The 18,337-nt window shown below is 42.9% G+C and overlaps 1 protein-coding gene across 1 annotated transcript; it reads right to left on the minus strand.

Moving 5' to 3' along the window:
• Positions 1 to 643: 643 nt before the first annotated feature.
• Positions 644 to 17,261, minus strand: LOC103463253 (uncharacterized). Its single transcript, XM_081605725.1, has 7 exons — positions 16,952 to 17,261; positions 16,086 to 16,154; positions 12,600 to 14,397; positions 9,906 to 10,091; positions 7,244 to 7,983; positions 5,003 to 5,189; positions 644 to 2,347 (listed from the first exon to the last, which is right to left on the minus strand). Exons 3-7 carry the CDS (start codon positions 14,311 to 14,313, stop codon positions 1,404 to 1,406), a joined length of 3,771 nt encoding a protein of 1,256 aa, XP_081461851.1. The 5' UTR covers positions 14,314 to 14,397; positions 16,086 to 16,154; positions 16,952 to 17,261; the 3' UTR covers positions 644 to 1,403.
• Between the last annotated feature and the right edge of the window lie 1,076 nt (positions 17,262 to 18,337).

An 18,337-nucleotide genomic window follows, 5' to 3' on the forward strand; every position in this document is an offset into this window, starting at 1 on the left:
ATGATCTATATGGAGATGTTCTTTAGCTTTGATTGTGTCATAATTTTGTATTTTATCGTTTATTAAACTCAAAGCTGTTTGTTAATATTCTGTCCTATAATGAGGTTAGATGGGCCTTTTTCAGCTCCGGCCCCGTTATGGTCTCTGCACGGCCCTGGCTCAGTAGGAACCCGTCCAAACTTCTGTAAGTTTGTGACGTTCAAAGCAGGATGTTGGGTTTTATAATTTCATAATAGCTGAAGCTTTGGGTGGAGTTTGACGCAGAAAGAGAGAGAAATGCAGAAACAGGAAGTGGTGACGATGAGAAACAGGATGTGATTTCAACGTTCAGTCAGAAAGAATTTGAATCAAAGTTATGATTCTGAAACGGTTAAAACTGAAAACCAGGAAACCAGAACCAGCAGAAACCTCAGGAACTGGTCCCAGTTCTGGTTCTGGACGGGTCCAGTCAAAGTCTGAGGGGGAGCCCTGCAGTCGGTGGGTTGCCAGTTGGATTCCCATCGTCAGTGTGTGAACAGCTGTAGAATCCTCTGGGGGTTGAAACACCACTGAGGTCATTTCCTACAAATATTTACATCATTTTCAGGTTTTAATAATCAAATTATTGAACATCTGCAGCTCAGAAATAATAACAAACATTTAGTGACTTTAAAGGTTGTTTATAAACAAAAATATCTACATAATCAGATTATTTAGATTTATTATTTAACATTTAAGTTGAAAAAACATCTACAGATGTAATTTATGGGTTCAGATGCAAAACGGACAAATTCAGGATAAACCTGGATGGGATCTAGAGGTCAGAAGGTCACCAGGCGTTTCTGGACCTTCAGTCCTCATGGAGAAGTTCTGCAGTTCTGACCCGAAAACAAAACGTCAGGGAGAACGAAGCTCCGCCTCCTCTCACTCTCCTGAGGCTCTGATTGGTTCTGGGTTTTTACGGAAAACCCAGAACCTCCTGAGAACATCTGGAGCAGCACAGTACCAGACGAGTTAAAAAGGTTCTGATCATCTGACCAGAACCGAGACTAGAACATCCACCTCCACCCGACTCCTTCAGTCCTTCAAGCAAAACCAGAACCTCTGAGTTCTGGTTCAGTAACGCTGGCAAAGCAGACGACTGTGGAACATCAGCTAAGCGCTAGCAGACTTAGCATCGACTGCGAGGACAGTGGGTGGAGTCAGGTAGAGTTTCACTCTGAGGTCACTCAGGATGCATCATCTGAAGCTGCTGATTGGTCCAGAAGGTCCGGATGGAACCAGAACCAAGACTTTAAAACTGGCCTACAGCTCCGTTAGCTTTGGGTCACCATGGAAACGCCTCAAAGGAACCAGAAGGAATAAAACAATCTGAAAACTGGGCGTGTCAGCAGAGCTCCTGGTTCTGGTTCTGTTCTGGTTTCCTACAGCGGGTCTGGAGCGTGCAGCCGCAGATGGCTGTTCAGTGCAGAGCGGTTCTTAAAGCGTTTCTCACACATGCTGCATGGGAACGGGCTCTCCCCCGTATGGGTCCTCCTGTGGATCACCAGATGGACGTTCTGGTTGAAACTTTTACCACAGAACTCACATGTGAACAGTTTCTCATCCATGTGGGTTCTCATGTGAACCGAAAGGTTGTCGCTCCTCCTGAAGCCTTTGTGACAAATGGGACAGAAGTAAGGTTTCTCCTCTGAGTGACACCGGCTGTGGAGGATCAGACTGCGCTTGGTGGTGAAGCTCTTCCGGCAGGTCTCACAGGAGTACGGTTTCTCACTGGAGTGGATGCTGGTGTGCTTTGACAGGTCGCTGCTGCAGCGGAAACATTTCCCGCAGACAGAGCAGGAGTATGGCTTCTCCCCAGTGTGGACCCTCATGTGGGTCAGCAGAGCAAACTTTCTGATGAAACTCTTCCCACAGGTCTTGCAGGAGAACGGTTTCTCTCCGGTGTGGATTTTGCGATGCCTCCTCATGGCGTACTGAAACCTGAACTCTTTCTCACAGAAGTCACATTTGACAGGTGTTCTACTGGTGCTCGGTTCAGACAGACAGTTTACCTCCAGCTCCTCAGACCTGCTCGACTCCAGAGTCTCGGCTTTGGGAGATCTCTGAGGGAGGAGCGGGTCGTTGCTTGGTTCGGGTTCATCATACTCGACTGTCACCATCAGTGTTTCCGTCTCCTGCTTCAGATCGAGCCGCTCAGCTTCCTGACTGACACACAGTTCCTCACGTTCACCTTTGACCTCTGGAAGCTGCAGTGGTTTCTTCTTCTTCCTTTTAATCTTGGGGAGTTGTAGCTGCTGTTGTGGGGCTCCGACTTCCTGCTGGTCGTTACGGACGTCCTCCTCACAGAGACGACCAGGTGGAAAACCTGGACGGACCAAACAGTTAAAACATCAAACAGGATGAATTTATTGTAACATCTGCTAATTTTATAACAACATAACTTATTATTAGCTTAGCGCTTTAGCATGTTGGCTGACTTTGCACATGTTTAGTGCAGTTAGCTCCCCGTAAATGTATTTTTCTGGATAAATTCTAAAATGCTAACTTGGTTTGTAAACTTTCAGTTCTGACAGTTTTATTCACAACCCGTCAAATAAAGTGTTACCAACTTTCAGATGGATAAAGTTCAACGTCTGTGTTGAAGTTTTGGTTATGGACCTAAACATTCTTCACGTGGTTAGACGTTTATATTTATATTCTGACTCCGGTCCGGTCCGGTCCAGGTCTGACCCAATGCTGCCTACAGATTAAATGATCTTTCTGTATTGGGCCTCCTGGTGACCTGGACTCTGAAGGCTCAGCTCGTTAGAACCGCAGGATGAGTTCAGTTTCATTGGTTTGGTTCTGCAGCGGACTGCGCGGGTTTCGGTCCAATTAACTTCTGCAGCTTCTTTCATTTCCTCCAGATGAGCAGCCGGCTCGTCTGGAGACTTTAAATCTCTGGTCTGCGCTGCAGACTGGAATTAAAGGCGTCATTTCAACCAAAGGTTTTAAAAGCTCCTCCTGACCAGACGCTCCAAAGCCTCCGGTCTTTAACTCCTCAACAAGCCAGCAGCTCATCAAAACAGGTGTTATGCCCAGAAAAGCCCCCCTGCCCAAATTTGCATCCCCTGTCGCGGGAGCGCGCATCGCTCTAAGCTCTCGCATATTGACGAGGAAACGGATAAAAATATGACCGAAGAGGAAATTTTAAAGATATTTGTAACATTATCACGTTTCCTAACCATGTAATCCCAAATACGGTGGGTTTTATTTCGCAAATTACTTGAAATAAATACGGTTTTTACACTTTTATTGACACAATGAGTCGAACTTTTTTTCAGTCCGTGTCTGTTGTAAACGTTCTCCGCAAATGGTTTGAAATTCTCTGCTTTGTCTTTTGATATCATAATAGCTCAAAAGCATTACAAAACAGAGGCTCATTATGTAGAACATTTTATATCATGCTTCACTTCTAGTCTGTTAATGTAGGAGGAAATGCAACTTAATTTATGAGCCTGAAAATATTTGCATCCGTCTTGTTGATATGAAACTTATAGCATTAGCTCAGAGAACAAGTGTAATTACGTAGAAGAGATTAAATCATTTCAGCTCTTTATTTCCCCCAATTAGCACAGGGATGCATGTTTTGGCAATATGGATCCCTGTGCTAACTTTGAGAAATAAAGAGTTAAAAGTAAAATAATTTTTTCTACATAATCTGAGTAGTTCCAAGAACTGCTGGTATAAGTTTTAAATCATTAGGATAATATTTGAGGGGAATAGAGAGGGGATGCATATTGTGGCAGGCTCAAAATCTATATTGCCAAAACATGCATCCCTGTGCTAATTGGGGGAAATAAAGAGCTGAAATGATTTAATCTCTTCTACGTAATTACACTTGTTCTCTGAGCTAATGCTATAAGTTTCATATCAACAAGACGGATGCAAATATTTTCAGGCTCATAAATTAAGTTGCATTTCCTCCTACATTAACAGACTAGAAGTGAAGCATGATATAAAATGTTCTACATAATGGGTCTCTGTTGTGATGCTTTTGAGCTATTAAGATATCAAAAGACAAAGCAGAGAATTTCAAACCATTTGCGGAAACGTTTAAAACAGACACGGACTGAAAAAAAGTTCGACTCATTGTGTCAATAAAAGTGTAAAAACCGTATTTATTTCAAGTAATTTGCGAAATAAAACCCACCGTATTTGGGATTACATGGTTAGGAAACGTGATAATGTTACAAATATCTTAAAAATTTCCTCTTCGGTCATATTTTTATCCGTTTCCTCGTCAATATGCGAGAGCTTAGAGCGATGCGCGCTCCCGCGACAGGGGATGCAAATTTGGGCAGGGGGGCTTTTCTGGGCATAACACCTGTTAGTTCAGAGTCCAGGAGATTTTCAGACAGGATTTTCTATTGGTTGATTTTTAGTTGCCTCTGCGATGAAATCTTTGGGTAAAAAGTCTGTAATGTCTGCGCATGTGCAGCAGTTTAATTATAACTTGTCAAAGTGATGGACGCGCTTTACATTTTCCCATCATTTAAAAAAATAACCAGTCAAATACGGAAAACATTCCGATAACAACCTCTGGTAACAATCCAAACATTTTTCTCCAAACGTCCCCGCCTTCCTTCCGGCGGCCAGAATCCTCGCTGGGAGACAAATGGAGCGAACCCCGTGAGCACGCTAACAGCTAGCATGCTAACACTTAGCGGTAATCTGCATTCTAGGAAATGTAACTAAAGCAACATACGTCACGATGACCCGACTGTACGTCACTCGTTTAACGGGAAAAATCCACCAGAGCCACAAATTAAATGTTTAAAACTTTCCGGGGTTCGTTTCTGCATGGCAGCCATGTTGGATAAAACGGGCACGAAACCGAAGTGGGTTTTGGACGGAACAGTGGTACGAAATGGCGCATCAGCGCGTAGCAGCCCTGGTTCCTCCGCGAGATTAACCAGATCCTCCCCGTGATCCCGACCCGGTTCCTCAGACCCTGGGGGGGCCGCCGGACCGGACCCACCTGCGGGGTTCTGCTCGGTTCGGGGTCTCCAGCTGAGGTCCAGCAGCCTCCGCTGCCGGTCGATCTCCTCCTCGTACTGGACGATGGTTTTTTCCAGCTGGGTGAAGATTTCTTCAGCAGCAGCAGTTAGTCTCTCTCTGATAAACTCTCTCAGAGGCTCAACGGAACACATTGTTGCTGCGCAGACTCACAACACGCCTGGACACGGCGACAGCTGCTAGCAGGATGCTAACCAGCTGCTAGCAGGATGCTAACCCAGCTAGCTGCTTTGTTTACTTCCACCGGTGTTACAGTTTCAGGTTCCGAGAGAAACACCGAATTAGAGTTCCACTTTATGCGACAAAGAAAACAAAGAAATTACACTTTAATAACAATTAAACATTGTTAATGTTAGTAGTAGGAGTAATATTACCGCTTATCTTTATAATAAGCTAGTTTTAAATAGTTTTCACTCCAAAGCAGAAAAGGATCAGAAACAAAATCAAACACATTTCCACCTTTTTCAACGAATATTTATAGATGTATAAATATAATATGAAATGGAAAAACCCCGTTCACATAACTAGGTAGCTTTGGTATGCATTCAGTTTTAATGCACTTTCAAATAAAATTTAATCCTTTTTAAAAGCTTGAATGAGAAATTTTTAGGAAACGACTTTATGAATAAAATGTTTTCCTATCATCCTAAAACCAAATTCCAAGTGAAGCTGTTTCCATCTTTAGATTAAAGTCAATGTGGACAGAAATGTTTCTCTAGTTTTAGTCTTTTGATGAAAATGTCATTTTGTTTGAGTTATTGATTAATCCAATTGTTTTAGTCTATGTCTAGTTTCAGTCAACTAACTGTAAAACTTAAGTTGACCAAGTCTGTCAATTTAACTGACAAACTTATATGTAAAATTCAAATATTTTTTTAATTCACAGGAATTAACACAAAATGAATGTTTTTAGTTTTTTTGTCCCATTTGTAGCATAAAGTTTTTGTCTGACTATGAAATACAAAAACAAATGCAACTATTTTTAAAAGTCTTTATTTTTCTGGCCTTGTTTTCAACAATAACAAAATCCTTCATGTGTGTGTGTCTGTGTGTGTGTGTGTGTGTCTGTGTGTGTGTGCGTGTGTGTGTGTGTGCGTGTGTGTGTGTGTGTGTGTGTCTGTGTGTGTGTGTGTGTGTGTGTGCGTGTGTCTGTGTGTGTGTGTGTGTGTGTGTGTGTGTGTGTGTGTGTGTGTGTGTGTGTGTGTGTGTGTGTCTGTGTGTGTGTGTGTGTGTGTGTGTGTGCAGCGCTGCTGTCCGTTTCAAACTCTCACACACATTTTCAGATTTAGCTTCATTCCTGTTCAGTCAGGGACCAACACCTTCCTGCTGGCGTCTGGAAGAAGTTTCGGTTCTGAGAACGAAACGACGTTTTAAAAAGCTGCAGACATTGAGAGCAGCGCCATGTTTGTTGTCTGTCTCTAGGCAACCGTGACGTCAGCTCCTGAAGGGATCCGCAGCGCCGCCATCATGACAGTCTAGATATTTCAGATGTTTAAGTACCAAATATAGAACGACTGTGTTTTACAAGATGGCGCCAGATCCAGTAACACTTTCATCCAGTTCTCATCATGAAAGAAAAATGATCATTAATGACACAAACCCACATCAATCCGTCTGACAACAGACGGGTCAGCAGAAGTGACGCTACGGGTCAGACTGGATCCTCTGAAGATTAAATATAGACCTGATTTCACACAGTTAGCATCAGGTTAGCATCTCCTAATTGGCTTTCCAGCAAACAGTAGAGCCATGCTAAGCTAATGCTAGCTCAGACATTAACAGCTGGATGTTTTCCAGTGGAGTCTGAAGAATCCCTCCAGTTGTTGGGAATCCATGTTTGGCTTATGTAATTATTAAATATAATTAATAAATTATTATTAATGAAAATGGACAATTCTTCAGTTGAATTGGGGCATCAACTCCAGTATGTGTGGAATAAGTCAAACTCAGTGGCTCATAAAGGAATGAATTCAGAAGAAACAGGAAAGACGATTCTAACCAAGTCTGAGAATTTAAACAGCCCAACGTAAAAGCTGATCTTTTTAACTACTGTCATGTGATCTAGCTGCTAAGGAAAATGAGACACAGTCCAGAGCCGAACATTTTTTGGGACAGAGTCATAAAAGTCGACCATCTGGTTTGTTGTTGGAGGACCAGCTGCAGACCCAGGACTCGTCTTCCTCAGATCTCTGGGGTCTTCTCAGTGGTTCTTCCTCTTCATGTGTCTGTATAAAATGCTGCTCTGGTTGAAACACATCCCACAGGTCTGACATGTGAATGGCTTCTCTCCTGTGTGGATCCGGAGGTGCTTTGTCAAGCCGCAGCTGTTCCTGAATCTTTTCCCGCACACTTCACAAGGATATGGCTTCTCTCCTGTGTGGATCCGGAGGTGTTTCCTCAAACTGCTGCGGTCGCTCAAAGTTTTCCCACACACTCCACAAGTATGACGCTTCTTTTCCGTGTGGATCCTCCAGTGGACCTTCAGGTCCTTGCAAGTGGTGAAGTTTTTCCCACAGAACTGACATGAATTCAGGTTCTCCTGGGTGAGGGGTTCGTTCTCAGCCGTCCTCAGGTCTGGATCATCTGAAGTTGCAGCTTTAGGAGCTTCATCTGTGCAGGATCCTGAGTCTTTATGGTGGCTTGGCTCCTGACTCCGGATCTCTGCTTGAGACGAGTTCTGAGAAAAGATCTGGGTTGTGTTTGGTTCTGCTTTAGTGGGGAACGAGTCGTCGTACCCGACAGTCACCATGCAGGGATCAGGCTCCTGCTTAACGAGCGGCTCCGCTCCCCAGCCGAGGACGTCGTGGAGTTTCTCTTCAATCGGTTCTGGTTCCTTTGGGTTCACACCAGAGCCAACCTTCTGCTGACTGGACTCCGGGTCAGAGGGAACATCTGCAGTGGTTCTCCAGAGGTTCTGATGGACCGGTTCCTGCCGCTGGAGGCCTAAATGGACCAAGGAGACCAAAATGAAAAGGTGTCCTTCTAACATGACAAAGTTCTGGAATCAGACATCTCTGGTGGCCCAGACTGGATTAGAAGAAGCTTGTTTGGTGTTTTAGCCTCTGCAGCTGCGTCTGGAGCCACAGGCGGGTTTTTTCAGAAACACCTTGAAAGGTGGAGGAAGATCTGAGACATTCATGTTGGCCTCAATGTAGCCTTTAATGCTACTCAGACTGCAGTCGCTGGACGTTAGCGGTAATCTGCATTCTAGGACATTTAACTAAAGCAACATACGTCAGGATGACGTGACTCGTCACTCGTTTAACGGGAAAAATCCACCAGAGCCACAAATTAAATGTTTCATCCCTGAAACTTTCCGGGGTTCGATTCTGCATGGCAGCCATGTTGGATAAAACGGGCACGAAACCGAAGTGGGTTTTGGACGGAACAGTGGTACGAAGTGGCGCATCAACGACGTCGCTGGACGTCCAGACTTCATTTTGGGCCGTATCAAAAACCTGAATGTTCTTAAAGGGCCAGTTGTGCCAGAATATACTGATAAAACCAATTCAAATATCAATAAACAGCTGTTTGTCCAGGATTTTCTGGATAAACAAAACCCTGTTTTGTTCAACTTTGGAAAATTTGATTTCAAAATCAAATTTAGATTTTTGAAATCAAAATGTGCAGATTTTGTGGTACCAATTTAGAAAAGTTTGTAAGGATCTTTTTCAATATTTGTGCTAATGTTTGATGTTAAATGTGACTTTTTATTTCTCGCTGTATCCGTTACAGACACCCAGTGAGGATGAGCAGCAGCCACTGAAACTCAATGTTTCTGACTGATTCTAGCAGTAAAACTGGAAAAACAATGTGGAGATTTGTGAAAACTGGAGGGACGTGTTGATGTAAAAACTACTGTGGGCCAGATTTGGCCCTCGGGCCTCCAGTTTGCCACCTGCTGCTGACGTTTGGCGTGAAGAACTTCCCCATAACTCTGAGCTGTCTGGACATTTGAATCACCACTCAGTTGATTTAAAGGATTTTCCAACCCTGAGGAAGATCTCGTCGTTCTAAATCCTTATTGGATGAGGCTGTGGAAACTTTTCATCAGTAAATTCAGATTTTAACTTCCTCCAAATCTCCAGTCATTCCGTCTCGCCCAAAATGTTTCTTCCTCTTTGTGCGGCACCAGACAGTCTAACGGCCTAAAACACATAATTATCCACAGCAGGTTTCAGTTGTTGTGACATAATGAGGTCAAACGGCCCAGTGACCCCAGCTGAGGACGGTCATCAGGTCCTGCAGTGTGAAAATATTGGATGGAAATGTGTTTTATGAAGTTTCTACATAACGACTCTGAGCTGCTGGACTGACCTTCACATCTGTATGACGGAAACAGGGCAGAAAAATATCGGCAGGATTATAATCCATACAAACAGAAACAAAGAGCTAAGAGTGAAATAACCTTTCCTACATGGTCACAGCTGATCTGGGCATCAGTTTCTCATCAACAGGACAACAGAGGGAAGCAGATTAATGTCGTCATCCTGGGACCTTAAAACACAGGAGGATCCTGACCTGGACAGTTAAAGCTGCTTTCTGAGGCCTTTAGCTCTTATTAAAGGAAAAACATTAGAACATTACACTGTAAACATTACAACATTACACTGTAAAACATTGAACTCGTTAAAGGAGTCAGAACCGTATTTATTTATATTCTACCGTTTTAGGGCTAACATTGTTAATAACCATGATGACGTTACGAATATCTTTAAAAGTTTCCTCTTCCGTCATTTTTCACTCTGTTTTCTCATCAATACGCGAGTTTGCAGCGATGCGCGCTCCCGCGACAGGGCGCGCGTTAACCCCGCCCGCAGCGGGCGCGTTAACCCCGCCCGCTGCCCCCGCCGGACCGGACCTACCTGCGGGGTTCTGCTCGGTTCGGGGTCTCCAGCTGAGGTCCAGCAGCCTCCGCTGCCGGTCGATCTCCTCCTCGTACTGGACGATGGTTTTTTCCAGCTGGGTGAAGATTTCTTCAGCAGCAGCAGTTAGTCTCTCTCTGATAAACTCTCTCAGAGGCTCAACGGAACACATTGTTGCTGCGCAGACTCACAACACGCCTGGACACGGCGACACACAAGCTAACTAGGCTAACCGGAAGCGAACGCGACCACTTCTTCGGTTACTTCCGCTGGATGCGTCATCGGCTCCGCATCATTTCACAGCCGGTGGGACGGGCGGCGCTGCGAACAGGTCTTCTGTTTATCTGTGCTACCCGCAAATCCGTCCTACCTAGCGGTAATACGCATGCGTACATCGATGCTACGTCACATGCTGCCTGTGGAAGTTTCGTTTCATCGAAGATTACGGAAAACTTTATTTAATTTATTTTATACCTGGCTTTCATTAAGCTGTTGGACTACTTCATGTTTTTGTTTGGTGGTTAATCAGGACAAAATATGTTTTTTGGGCTATTTTGTCCCTGTATTTTAAAATATGTTAGTTTAATAACACTCATTTTTTATTAAATTTTGCTAAATGGATGTTGGTAGTGATACTATGTGGGATTGAAGCTGTGAAATATTAGTGTAAATTAATCATATCCCATCATTTCAGCAGTGATCTGCAGTTCGGTGGACACATTGTGGCTGAACTGCATTTCATAAAGTCTGTTATACAACAATGAGCGAAAACGTTGCAGTGATCTGCATTAGTCTGAGTTTAATTCCAGTAAAAACCCGTTTCCCCTGTCTGATATAGTTTTATTCTACAAACGCCTCTATTTAAAACATCTTAACAGGACGGATATTCTAGTAAAGGTCTAGTTCATACATCTGTAGCTTTTCATTTTCAACGGGTAGGATACTCTGATGAAGGAAGTGATCTCCTTGTGTTTCGTCATGTATATAAATGCTAAGCTAACTCCTTAGCTTCCACTTCAGTCCCGTCACTCAAATAAAGTTTCATATCAGAGCATTTAGCTTACAGAGCCGCTGGTCTGACTATCTGAGCTACCTCGTCAGATTTCCCTACCGTAGCACGGACAGATGGACAGCCACGTCCATCTATCTGTGCTGCCGTCATGTTTCTGAACAGAAAACTGCAGCATGTTGTGTTGATGTTAAATACATTTGATAACTTTATTTGGAGTTTCCAGGTTAAGATCCTGAGAACTGAAACCAGAAACATTAATAATGCTGAATGAAGGAGTTATTCTTCCAGAAAAAGCCTCAGTTTGAACTCAGTGGCTGAAACGGACTCAAGACATCAGAACATCTTCATGAAATCATCCGTTTTATTGTTGGGTCTCATCTTCCACAACCTGATTTGAAGGAGCAAACTCTCATGTTTAGCTCAGAAATGCAGAACCTTCATCCATATTTACAATGAAAAAGAAAAGCAGTGTTCATGTATTCATAAGGACGTCCATGATGAACAGATGAATGGCTGCCCTCCCTGGTGCCGAACAGCCACTTCTTGACCGACTTCTCTAGATTTTGTAACTGCAGCTCACAGAAAGTCGCTCAGTGGTGGACATCGCTGAACTGACAAGCTAGCAGCGCTAATAGCCATAAACATTACAGCAACACAGTATTTGGAGGAAGTTCATGCAAAAGCGCCAACTTCAATTCAAACGTTTCCTCTGAAATGACAACAACCGTTTCATTTCTCTTCTGTCCATTTTCTGTTTTGTTCTTGTTTCTCATTTTTTAAAAAGGTGGAGAAATAAAGAAATCAAGACGAGGAAAGAGGCTTGCATTGAAAACAGCGCTCCTTCAAAACAAGAGCATAAATACAAACATGTACTTGGAGAACTCCCAATACTTGATGACAAAACTTCAACACAGATGCTGAACCTTATTAAACTGAAAGTTTACAAACAGCAAAGTAAATTAGCCCTTTGGATTTTATCCAGAAAAATGTACTTAGTGGAAGCTAAGTGCGCTAAATGTTTTCAAAGTTGGCCAAAGTGCAAAAAGAAAAATGATCTCCGCTATTAGCCATTAATGGAAGTGAGCTTAGCATTGGTGCACCTGCAAAGCCAGAACCAATCAGACTGGATGAGACCAATTCATGTGAAGGGAACAACAAACTGCTGCAAATATTCAGACGTATCAACCAGTAATATTGTCTTTCTCTATGTTTTTGTCTTTCTCTGATTTGTACCTGTTGTGTTGTGAAGTCAGGTCATGGTTACAACGTTTGAGGCAAGAAAAGGTTTCAGATTCATAGAAACCTCTGAAGTTCTGTGCTAATAAACTGTTAGTGCTATTTGGTTTGTGAATCAGAAAACAGGGAAAAGGTTGTGCAGAACATAAACCTTAAATATTACTGACCCAAACTCTTAGAGGACATGAGAACAAACGTGACGGAGATAAACATCACAAATCTATACAAGCAGCACATTTGTCACTGAACGACAAACACACTGAGGTCAAATCCTTGCTTTAGAAATTCTTCACAGAAATCACACAGCAACATACATCAACTTTTAATGATTCGCAGTTTAACCCAACTCTCTGAAAGTTCAATGTTTTAGCAGAGGAAGCTCTTGTCTCTCATTGGTTAAAGCCACTGCTGCTTACCTGTCTCCCCAGGTAGGGTATGCTGGAATCATCTCAACTCCTTGGAGACGTTTGCCACAGGCCACGTGTCAGAAAGACCTTTCTCCTGTTTGTGAGTTCTCATGTGAGCCATCATGTGACATCTCACACTGAAACCTTTCCCACAGGTCGAACATGGGAACGGCTTCTCGCCGGTGTGAACTCTCATGTGACGAGTCAAATGACTCCGTAAAAGGAAGCTCTTCCGACAGGTGACACATGGGAAAGGTTTCTCACCTGTGTGGGTTCGCATGTGAATAACCAGGTAACTTCTTACACTAAAGCTTTTTCCACAGGTGACACATGGAAATGGTTTCTCACCTGTGTGAGACCTCATATGGACGGTCAAGCTACCACTACATCCAAAGGATTTCCCACAAACTTCACAATCGTAGGGTTTCTCGCCCGTGTGCGTCCTCATGTGTCTGTTCAAGTTGCTTTTTCGACTGAAGCTGTTCCCACAGATCACACATAGATAGGACTTCTCATCCGTGTGAGTCCTCATGTGTGTATTCAGATACGTTTTGGCACTGAAACTTTTTCCACATGTGGGACATGGGAACGGCCTCTCGCCTGTGTGGATCCTCATGTGAGAAGCCAGACGGCTGCTCTGAGTGAAACCTTTACAGCACACATCACAGATGTGCAGCTTCTCATCCGTGTGCGTTCTCATGTGAATTGTCAAACTGCTTCTCACTCTGAAGCTTTTTCCACATGCCACACATGGAAAAGGTTTCTCTCCTGTATGTGTGCTCATGTGAACATTTAAATGACTCCGCAAACTGAAGCTTCTGCCACAGTATGGACAGGAGTATGGCTTCTCACCTGTGTGTGTTCTCAGGTGAGTGATCAGGTGACTCCTTACACTGAAACATTTCCCACAGCTCACACATGCAAAAGGCTTCTCACCCGTGTGTGTTCGCATGTGAGTGTTTAAATTGCTTTTAGCGCCAAACCGTTTTCCACAGGTGAGACACTGGAAAGGTTTCTCACCTGTGTGAATTCTCATGTGTGTGATTAGATGACTTTTTACAATGAAACTTTTCTCACAGCTCGGACAGGGAAACGGCTTCTCACCTGTGTGAGTTCTTACATGAGCAATGAAGCTGCTCCTCGCACCAAAACTTTTCCCACAGGTGGAACATGTGAAAGGTTTCTCACCTGTGTGGGTTCTCATGTGAACCGTTAAGCTACCTTTGTCATTTAAAAACTTACCGCAGACCTCACAGGGATGTAGTTTCTTACTTGCGTGCGACCTCATGTGGTTGTTCAGATGGCTACTCTGGGAGAAACTCTTGCCACACACTTTACAGGAAAACAAACTTTTTTCTGTCTGGCTCAGAGATCTGCTCCGCCTTCTACGTTTGGAACCGTGTGCATCGTCACTTTGAACTCTGGATTTCTGACAGCTCTTATTCGACCTTGGTTGTGGATGTTTACAGAGTCCTGACTTTCTCTTCTTCCCTTCCTGTTGCTGGTTTTCAGCCAGTAGCGCGTTCTGGAGTCGGTTTGGTTCTGGTTCCCTGTTGTTTCTCTGTTCAGGAGCAGTAATCATCCCCAATGCGTCCGTCTCCTCCTTCAGAACGAGGCGAACTTCGTCCTGGCTGGTGCAGCATTCGTCCACTTCCTCTTTAATCTGCAGATCTTCAGCATGTTGGTCATTTTTCAGCTGTTCCTCCTGCTCCTGCTTTATATTTGGACCATCTGGATCCTTTGGTTCTTCCATCAGGACAGATTTTTCTGGTTCTGAATGATTTCTTCTGTCCGTGAAAGAAAAACTTCTCGGTTCTACAGAAAATATTCCTGGAATCTGAGGAGATGAAGAACACAAGAAGAAATTCAAGAGATTTCAGTGAACATGTATTTGGAAATCTGTGAAATGTTGAAATATTTGCCGTTTTCTAATCATTTGTTGTGGAATAAAAGCTATCAGAATAAACTTCAGGCATGGAAACTCTTCTGCTTCAAGGATTTTTGATTTTCATCCCAGCAGGAAAAACCAACATGTGGAAAACGCATCAAAAACGATGTTGAATCCAGACAACAGAGAAACGCAGCCAAGTATTAAATATAGTTATAAACTAATAAAAATCGGTACAAGGACTCAAACTTGTAGCGCCGTGTTGAAACAATGGAGTAAAATCTGTCTTCAAAATGAACAAAAAATAAATCTCATTATTTAATCGTCAACACAGATTTACAGTTATTTAAAGCTGCCATATGTAACCTTTATAAAAGAAATGTTACATATTAAAACAGCTCCAGCTAACGGCGTTAGCTGTGGCTAACGGCGTTAGCTGTGGCTAACGGCATTAGCTGTGGCTAACGGCCACAGCTAATGCCGTTAGCTGTGGCTAACGCAGTAAACAGCACGGGCTGATCTTGTTCGCTCGTCTATAACTGATGCGGTCCGGCTCAGCGTGCGTCGGCGCCCTCCGGAGGTAAAACATGTAAATAGACACAATTTCTGACGTAATCATGAGTTTCAGACGTTGGAAACAGCTTTTAGTTGAACTTTATAGCATATTACGGCCAACATGTCCAGCTAGCCGAGCCTCCCTGGTCTACGCTCTCCAGCTCATTACTGGTTCATTTACTTTGTTCAGCAAATGAAGGAAGATTTTAAACTGTTCTGCCAATAATACAGATTTTTCCCATATTCTCCACAGATCTCGTCTTCAGGTTCAGTCATCTAATTACATTATTTAGTAAAGGTTAGCGTTGTTGACCAGGACGGCGGCGGCCATATTTAACGAGCTGCACTCGAACCCGACCCCAAGACGGGTACTGACAGGTTCTGTTGGTACCGTTCCACCCAAACAGCTTCTGCAGCAATAAAATGGAGTTTGGACGTGAAAACAAACAAGGACCCATCGGACCAGAACCAACGACCCGCCAGAACATTCCGGCTCTACTCAGGTTCTTCAGGGTTTCATTGTCGGGTCCAGAACATGATCTGGAGTCTCCATCAGAACCTCAGGGGACAAAAGGCTCATCTATCAGCACAGGGAGGAATGGACCCAGTGCCACTGCGGCCGGTACCAGAACCAGAACCTCCCTGGTGAATCGGGTCAGATGGAGGCAGACAGGAAACATGAAGTCCAGTAAAGTGACGACATTCAAGCTGTTTGAAGGCAGCAAATTAAAGTTATGAGCTTTAAAATAAAACATTTGATCTTTTTTATCTTTCCAGGGAAAAAATGTGTGAAAAAATATTTGTGTATTTATTCTCCTTCTGATCAGTAAAAATACTTTTAATTTCCTCGTTTCTGGAAATAATAATCTATTAACTGCAGGAAACTAAAAAGGTAATTTAATAAAAAACAGTCAGAGCAGAAATAATATAAAGATTTAAGGTAAAAACCTGTAAATCTGTTCTAGCAGAACTTCTGAGATTCTGCAAAAATATTTCATTAATCAATAATCAATCATCAGATCAGCTTTTCTCATGTCGGCTTTAACGTCGTCATGGTGATAACCTGAGTGCTACTCATTTACCTGCTGCTGAAAACACACCTGTGGCAGTGGGCGGGGCCTGCAGGATGCCACACCTCCACCTGCACACACCTGGAGACCAGAGGAGGAAGGTTAGAGAACCATCATCATCATCATCATCATCATCATCATCATCATTTCCTGATGCTCATCAAAGCAGCAGCTAGATCTACAATATTAGACTGAAAAACTGATCAGTATTTGGGTGAAAAACAGAAGTCGACCACTGATTCTATTGGGTTAGTGGTTCTGATGGTTCTGATGGTTCTGATGGTTCTGATGGGTCCCCATCTGATGCTAAACAGGAATGTAAATAGTAGATCACTGACTGTCTGATGGTTTCTGACTCCTTTGATCGCTTCGTGGTGAATTAAATATTAAAAAGTCTGTCGACCCCCTGCAGTACCTCTGCGGGGCCCCCAGGGGCCGGCGCCCCCTGTTGAAGACCCATAAACCCAGTTCATACAGCATCAGGCTAACATCGCGCCACAATATTATGCTTAGTTTGAGATGTTGATGTCACTTCCTGTCGGCAAGCCGTAACCATGGCAGCGCCTCTTCCGTCCTACAGGATCAACTTTTCCTCATTTGTGTCTCTGATTTTATTTTCTGTCTAAATATGAAAATAACATAAAATAATAATATTTATATTTTAATTCAGTTGTTTTAGCAAAATAAAAGGTTCATATTACAAATACATATATTTTGTAAAACCTTCTTGTATTTACGTTTCTGAGTTTGTCAACCATCGTTTCAGGTCAAAAACAACAATGACCGGAACTTTAATAACGGGTGTTTACTTATTGATTTATCTATAATCGCTGATTAATGGCCTCTGTCGGTTCTGCAGCTGGTTCCGGAAGTTCTACCTGAAACTGATCCAAGATCTGCCCGAACCGTCCAGGAAACCGTGGGACTAAACCCGGTTCTGGGTCCAGCTTCAGGTTTTCACTAAGTATCCGAACCCTCCGACCCTCCGGACCTCTGGTTCCGGTTCTAGCTCACAGTCGGGTCGGTACTGCGTTCCATGCCGGTTCTGTTTGGGGTTCTTCGGATGGTTCCGGGTCCGGTTCGGATCTCTGGGCCTCCTGAAGACGTTTTTCAACTAGAATGGAAGCTAACTAAGCTAACGCCACTAGCGCCATTTCTACTTCCGTCTCTAGTGTCACAAAGTGAAGCTCCGACAGAAACAAAGGGTCGGAACTGAAATGTTCCAGATCTGCGAAGTTAAAGGACGCAGTTCGGTAGTTCTACAGTTTGATCAAATTTAATAAATGATTCTTTAAGAAATTAGTTTATTTTCACATTTATAATTGACCATAAAATACGAGGAAAGTTAATTTGACAGATCAAGAAGAAATATCAAGTAAAATATTTACCAAATAATGAGATATTTTTAGTTGATTATAAAAAGCTGAACTAAGTAAATAACAGTGGTTTGTTTACCTTCATTTGACCTTTTCTGACTTCTATTACCGATGAAGTATGATTGTCGTCTAAAAGATAAAACCTTTGCTTTGGTTATAAATATTGACAAACATTAGCAGCCAATCGTTTCCTTCCATATTCTTCAAGTTTTCAGTGGATCTAAAAGTAGAAACTGTTCAAATAATCAACCTGCATCCGAGTTTCTGCTTTACAACTTCAGGATTAGTTTACAATCAATCCAATTTTATTTGTATAGCACATTTCAGCCATCATCATCATCATCATCATCATCATCATCCCTCCTGGAGAAGATTTGCACTGCAGCATCCTGAACCCGCAGTAGAAGCTGAACGTTCAGGAATGGCCTAGTCAAAACCTCTGCAAATTTCAATCATAAAGAGGGTGAAACGTGGGAGTCAATACTTCTGTGTAACTGATCTGTGAATCCAAAATGTTCCAATATCAGAAACAATAAACTTTGTTTCCATGACAACGATTTCAGAAATAAGCATCTGTATAATTCATGGTTTAAACCTGAAATGAAAATGTTTGGTTTCCCTCAAAGCCAGTATTTCCAGTTCTAATGCCGGACCAGAACCAGATCCACAGTCGGATTGGAACCGATTCCAGTTGTGAAGCCAGTTCTATGCCAGATTAGAACCAGATGGAAGGTGGATTGGATCGGGTTCCTGGTCATTTTGCTTCTTCAGCTCTAGTTGCATCATTATCACCACAGAACATTTTAAACATGAATATTTAAACTTTAATGTTTAATTTTCCAGGATTACAGTCAGATTATGATCAAATGCAGCTTCTATATTACAGTT

Source organism: Poecilia reticulata, chromosome 4, assembly GCF_904066995.2.
Source record: "Poecilia reticulata chromosome 4, P_reticulata-male-v2, whole genome shotgun sequence".
Classification (NCBI taxonomy): domain Eukaryota; kingdom Metazoa; phylum Chordata; class Actinopteri; order Cyprinodontiformes; family Poeciliidae; genus Poecilia; species Poecilia reticulata.

Bases quoted from the DNA above. Each gene is read 5' to 3' on its own strand.
- LOC103463253 (XM_081605725.1), bottom strand. From the start codon at position 14,313: ATGGAAGAACCAAAGGATCCAGATGGTCCAAATATAAAGCAGGAGCAG. The intron at 7,984-9,905 runs GTAGGTCCGGTC...TGGTCCATTTAG, and splicing joins AACCGAGCAGAACCCCGCAG to GCCTCCAGCGGCAGGAACCG. The intron at 5,190-7,243 runs TGAGAAGACCCC...GGCGTGTTGTGA, and splicing joins ACATGAAGAGGAAGAACCAC to GTCTGCGCAGCAACAATGTG.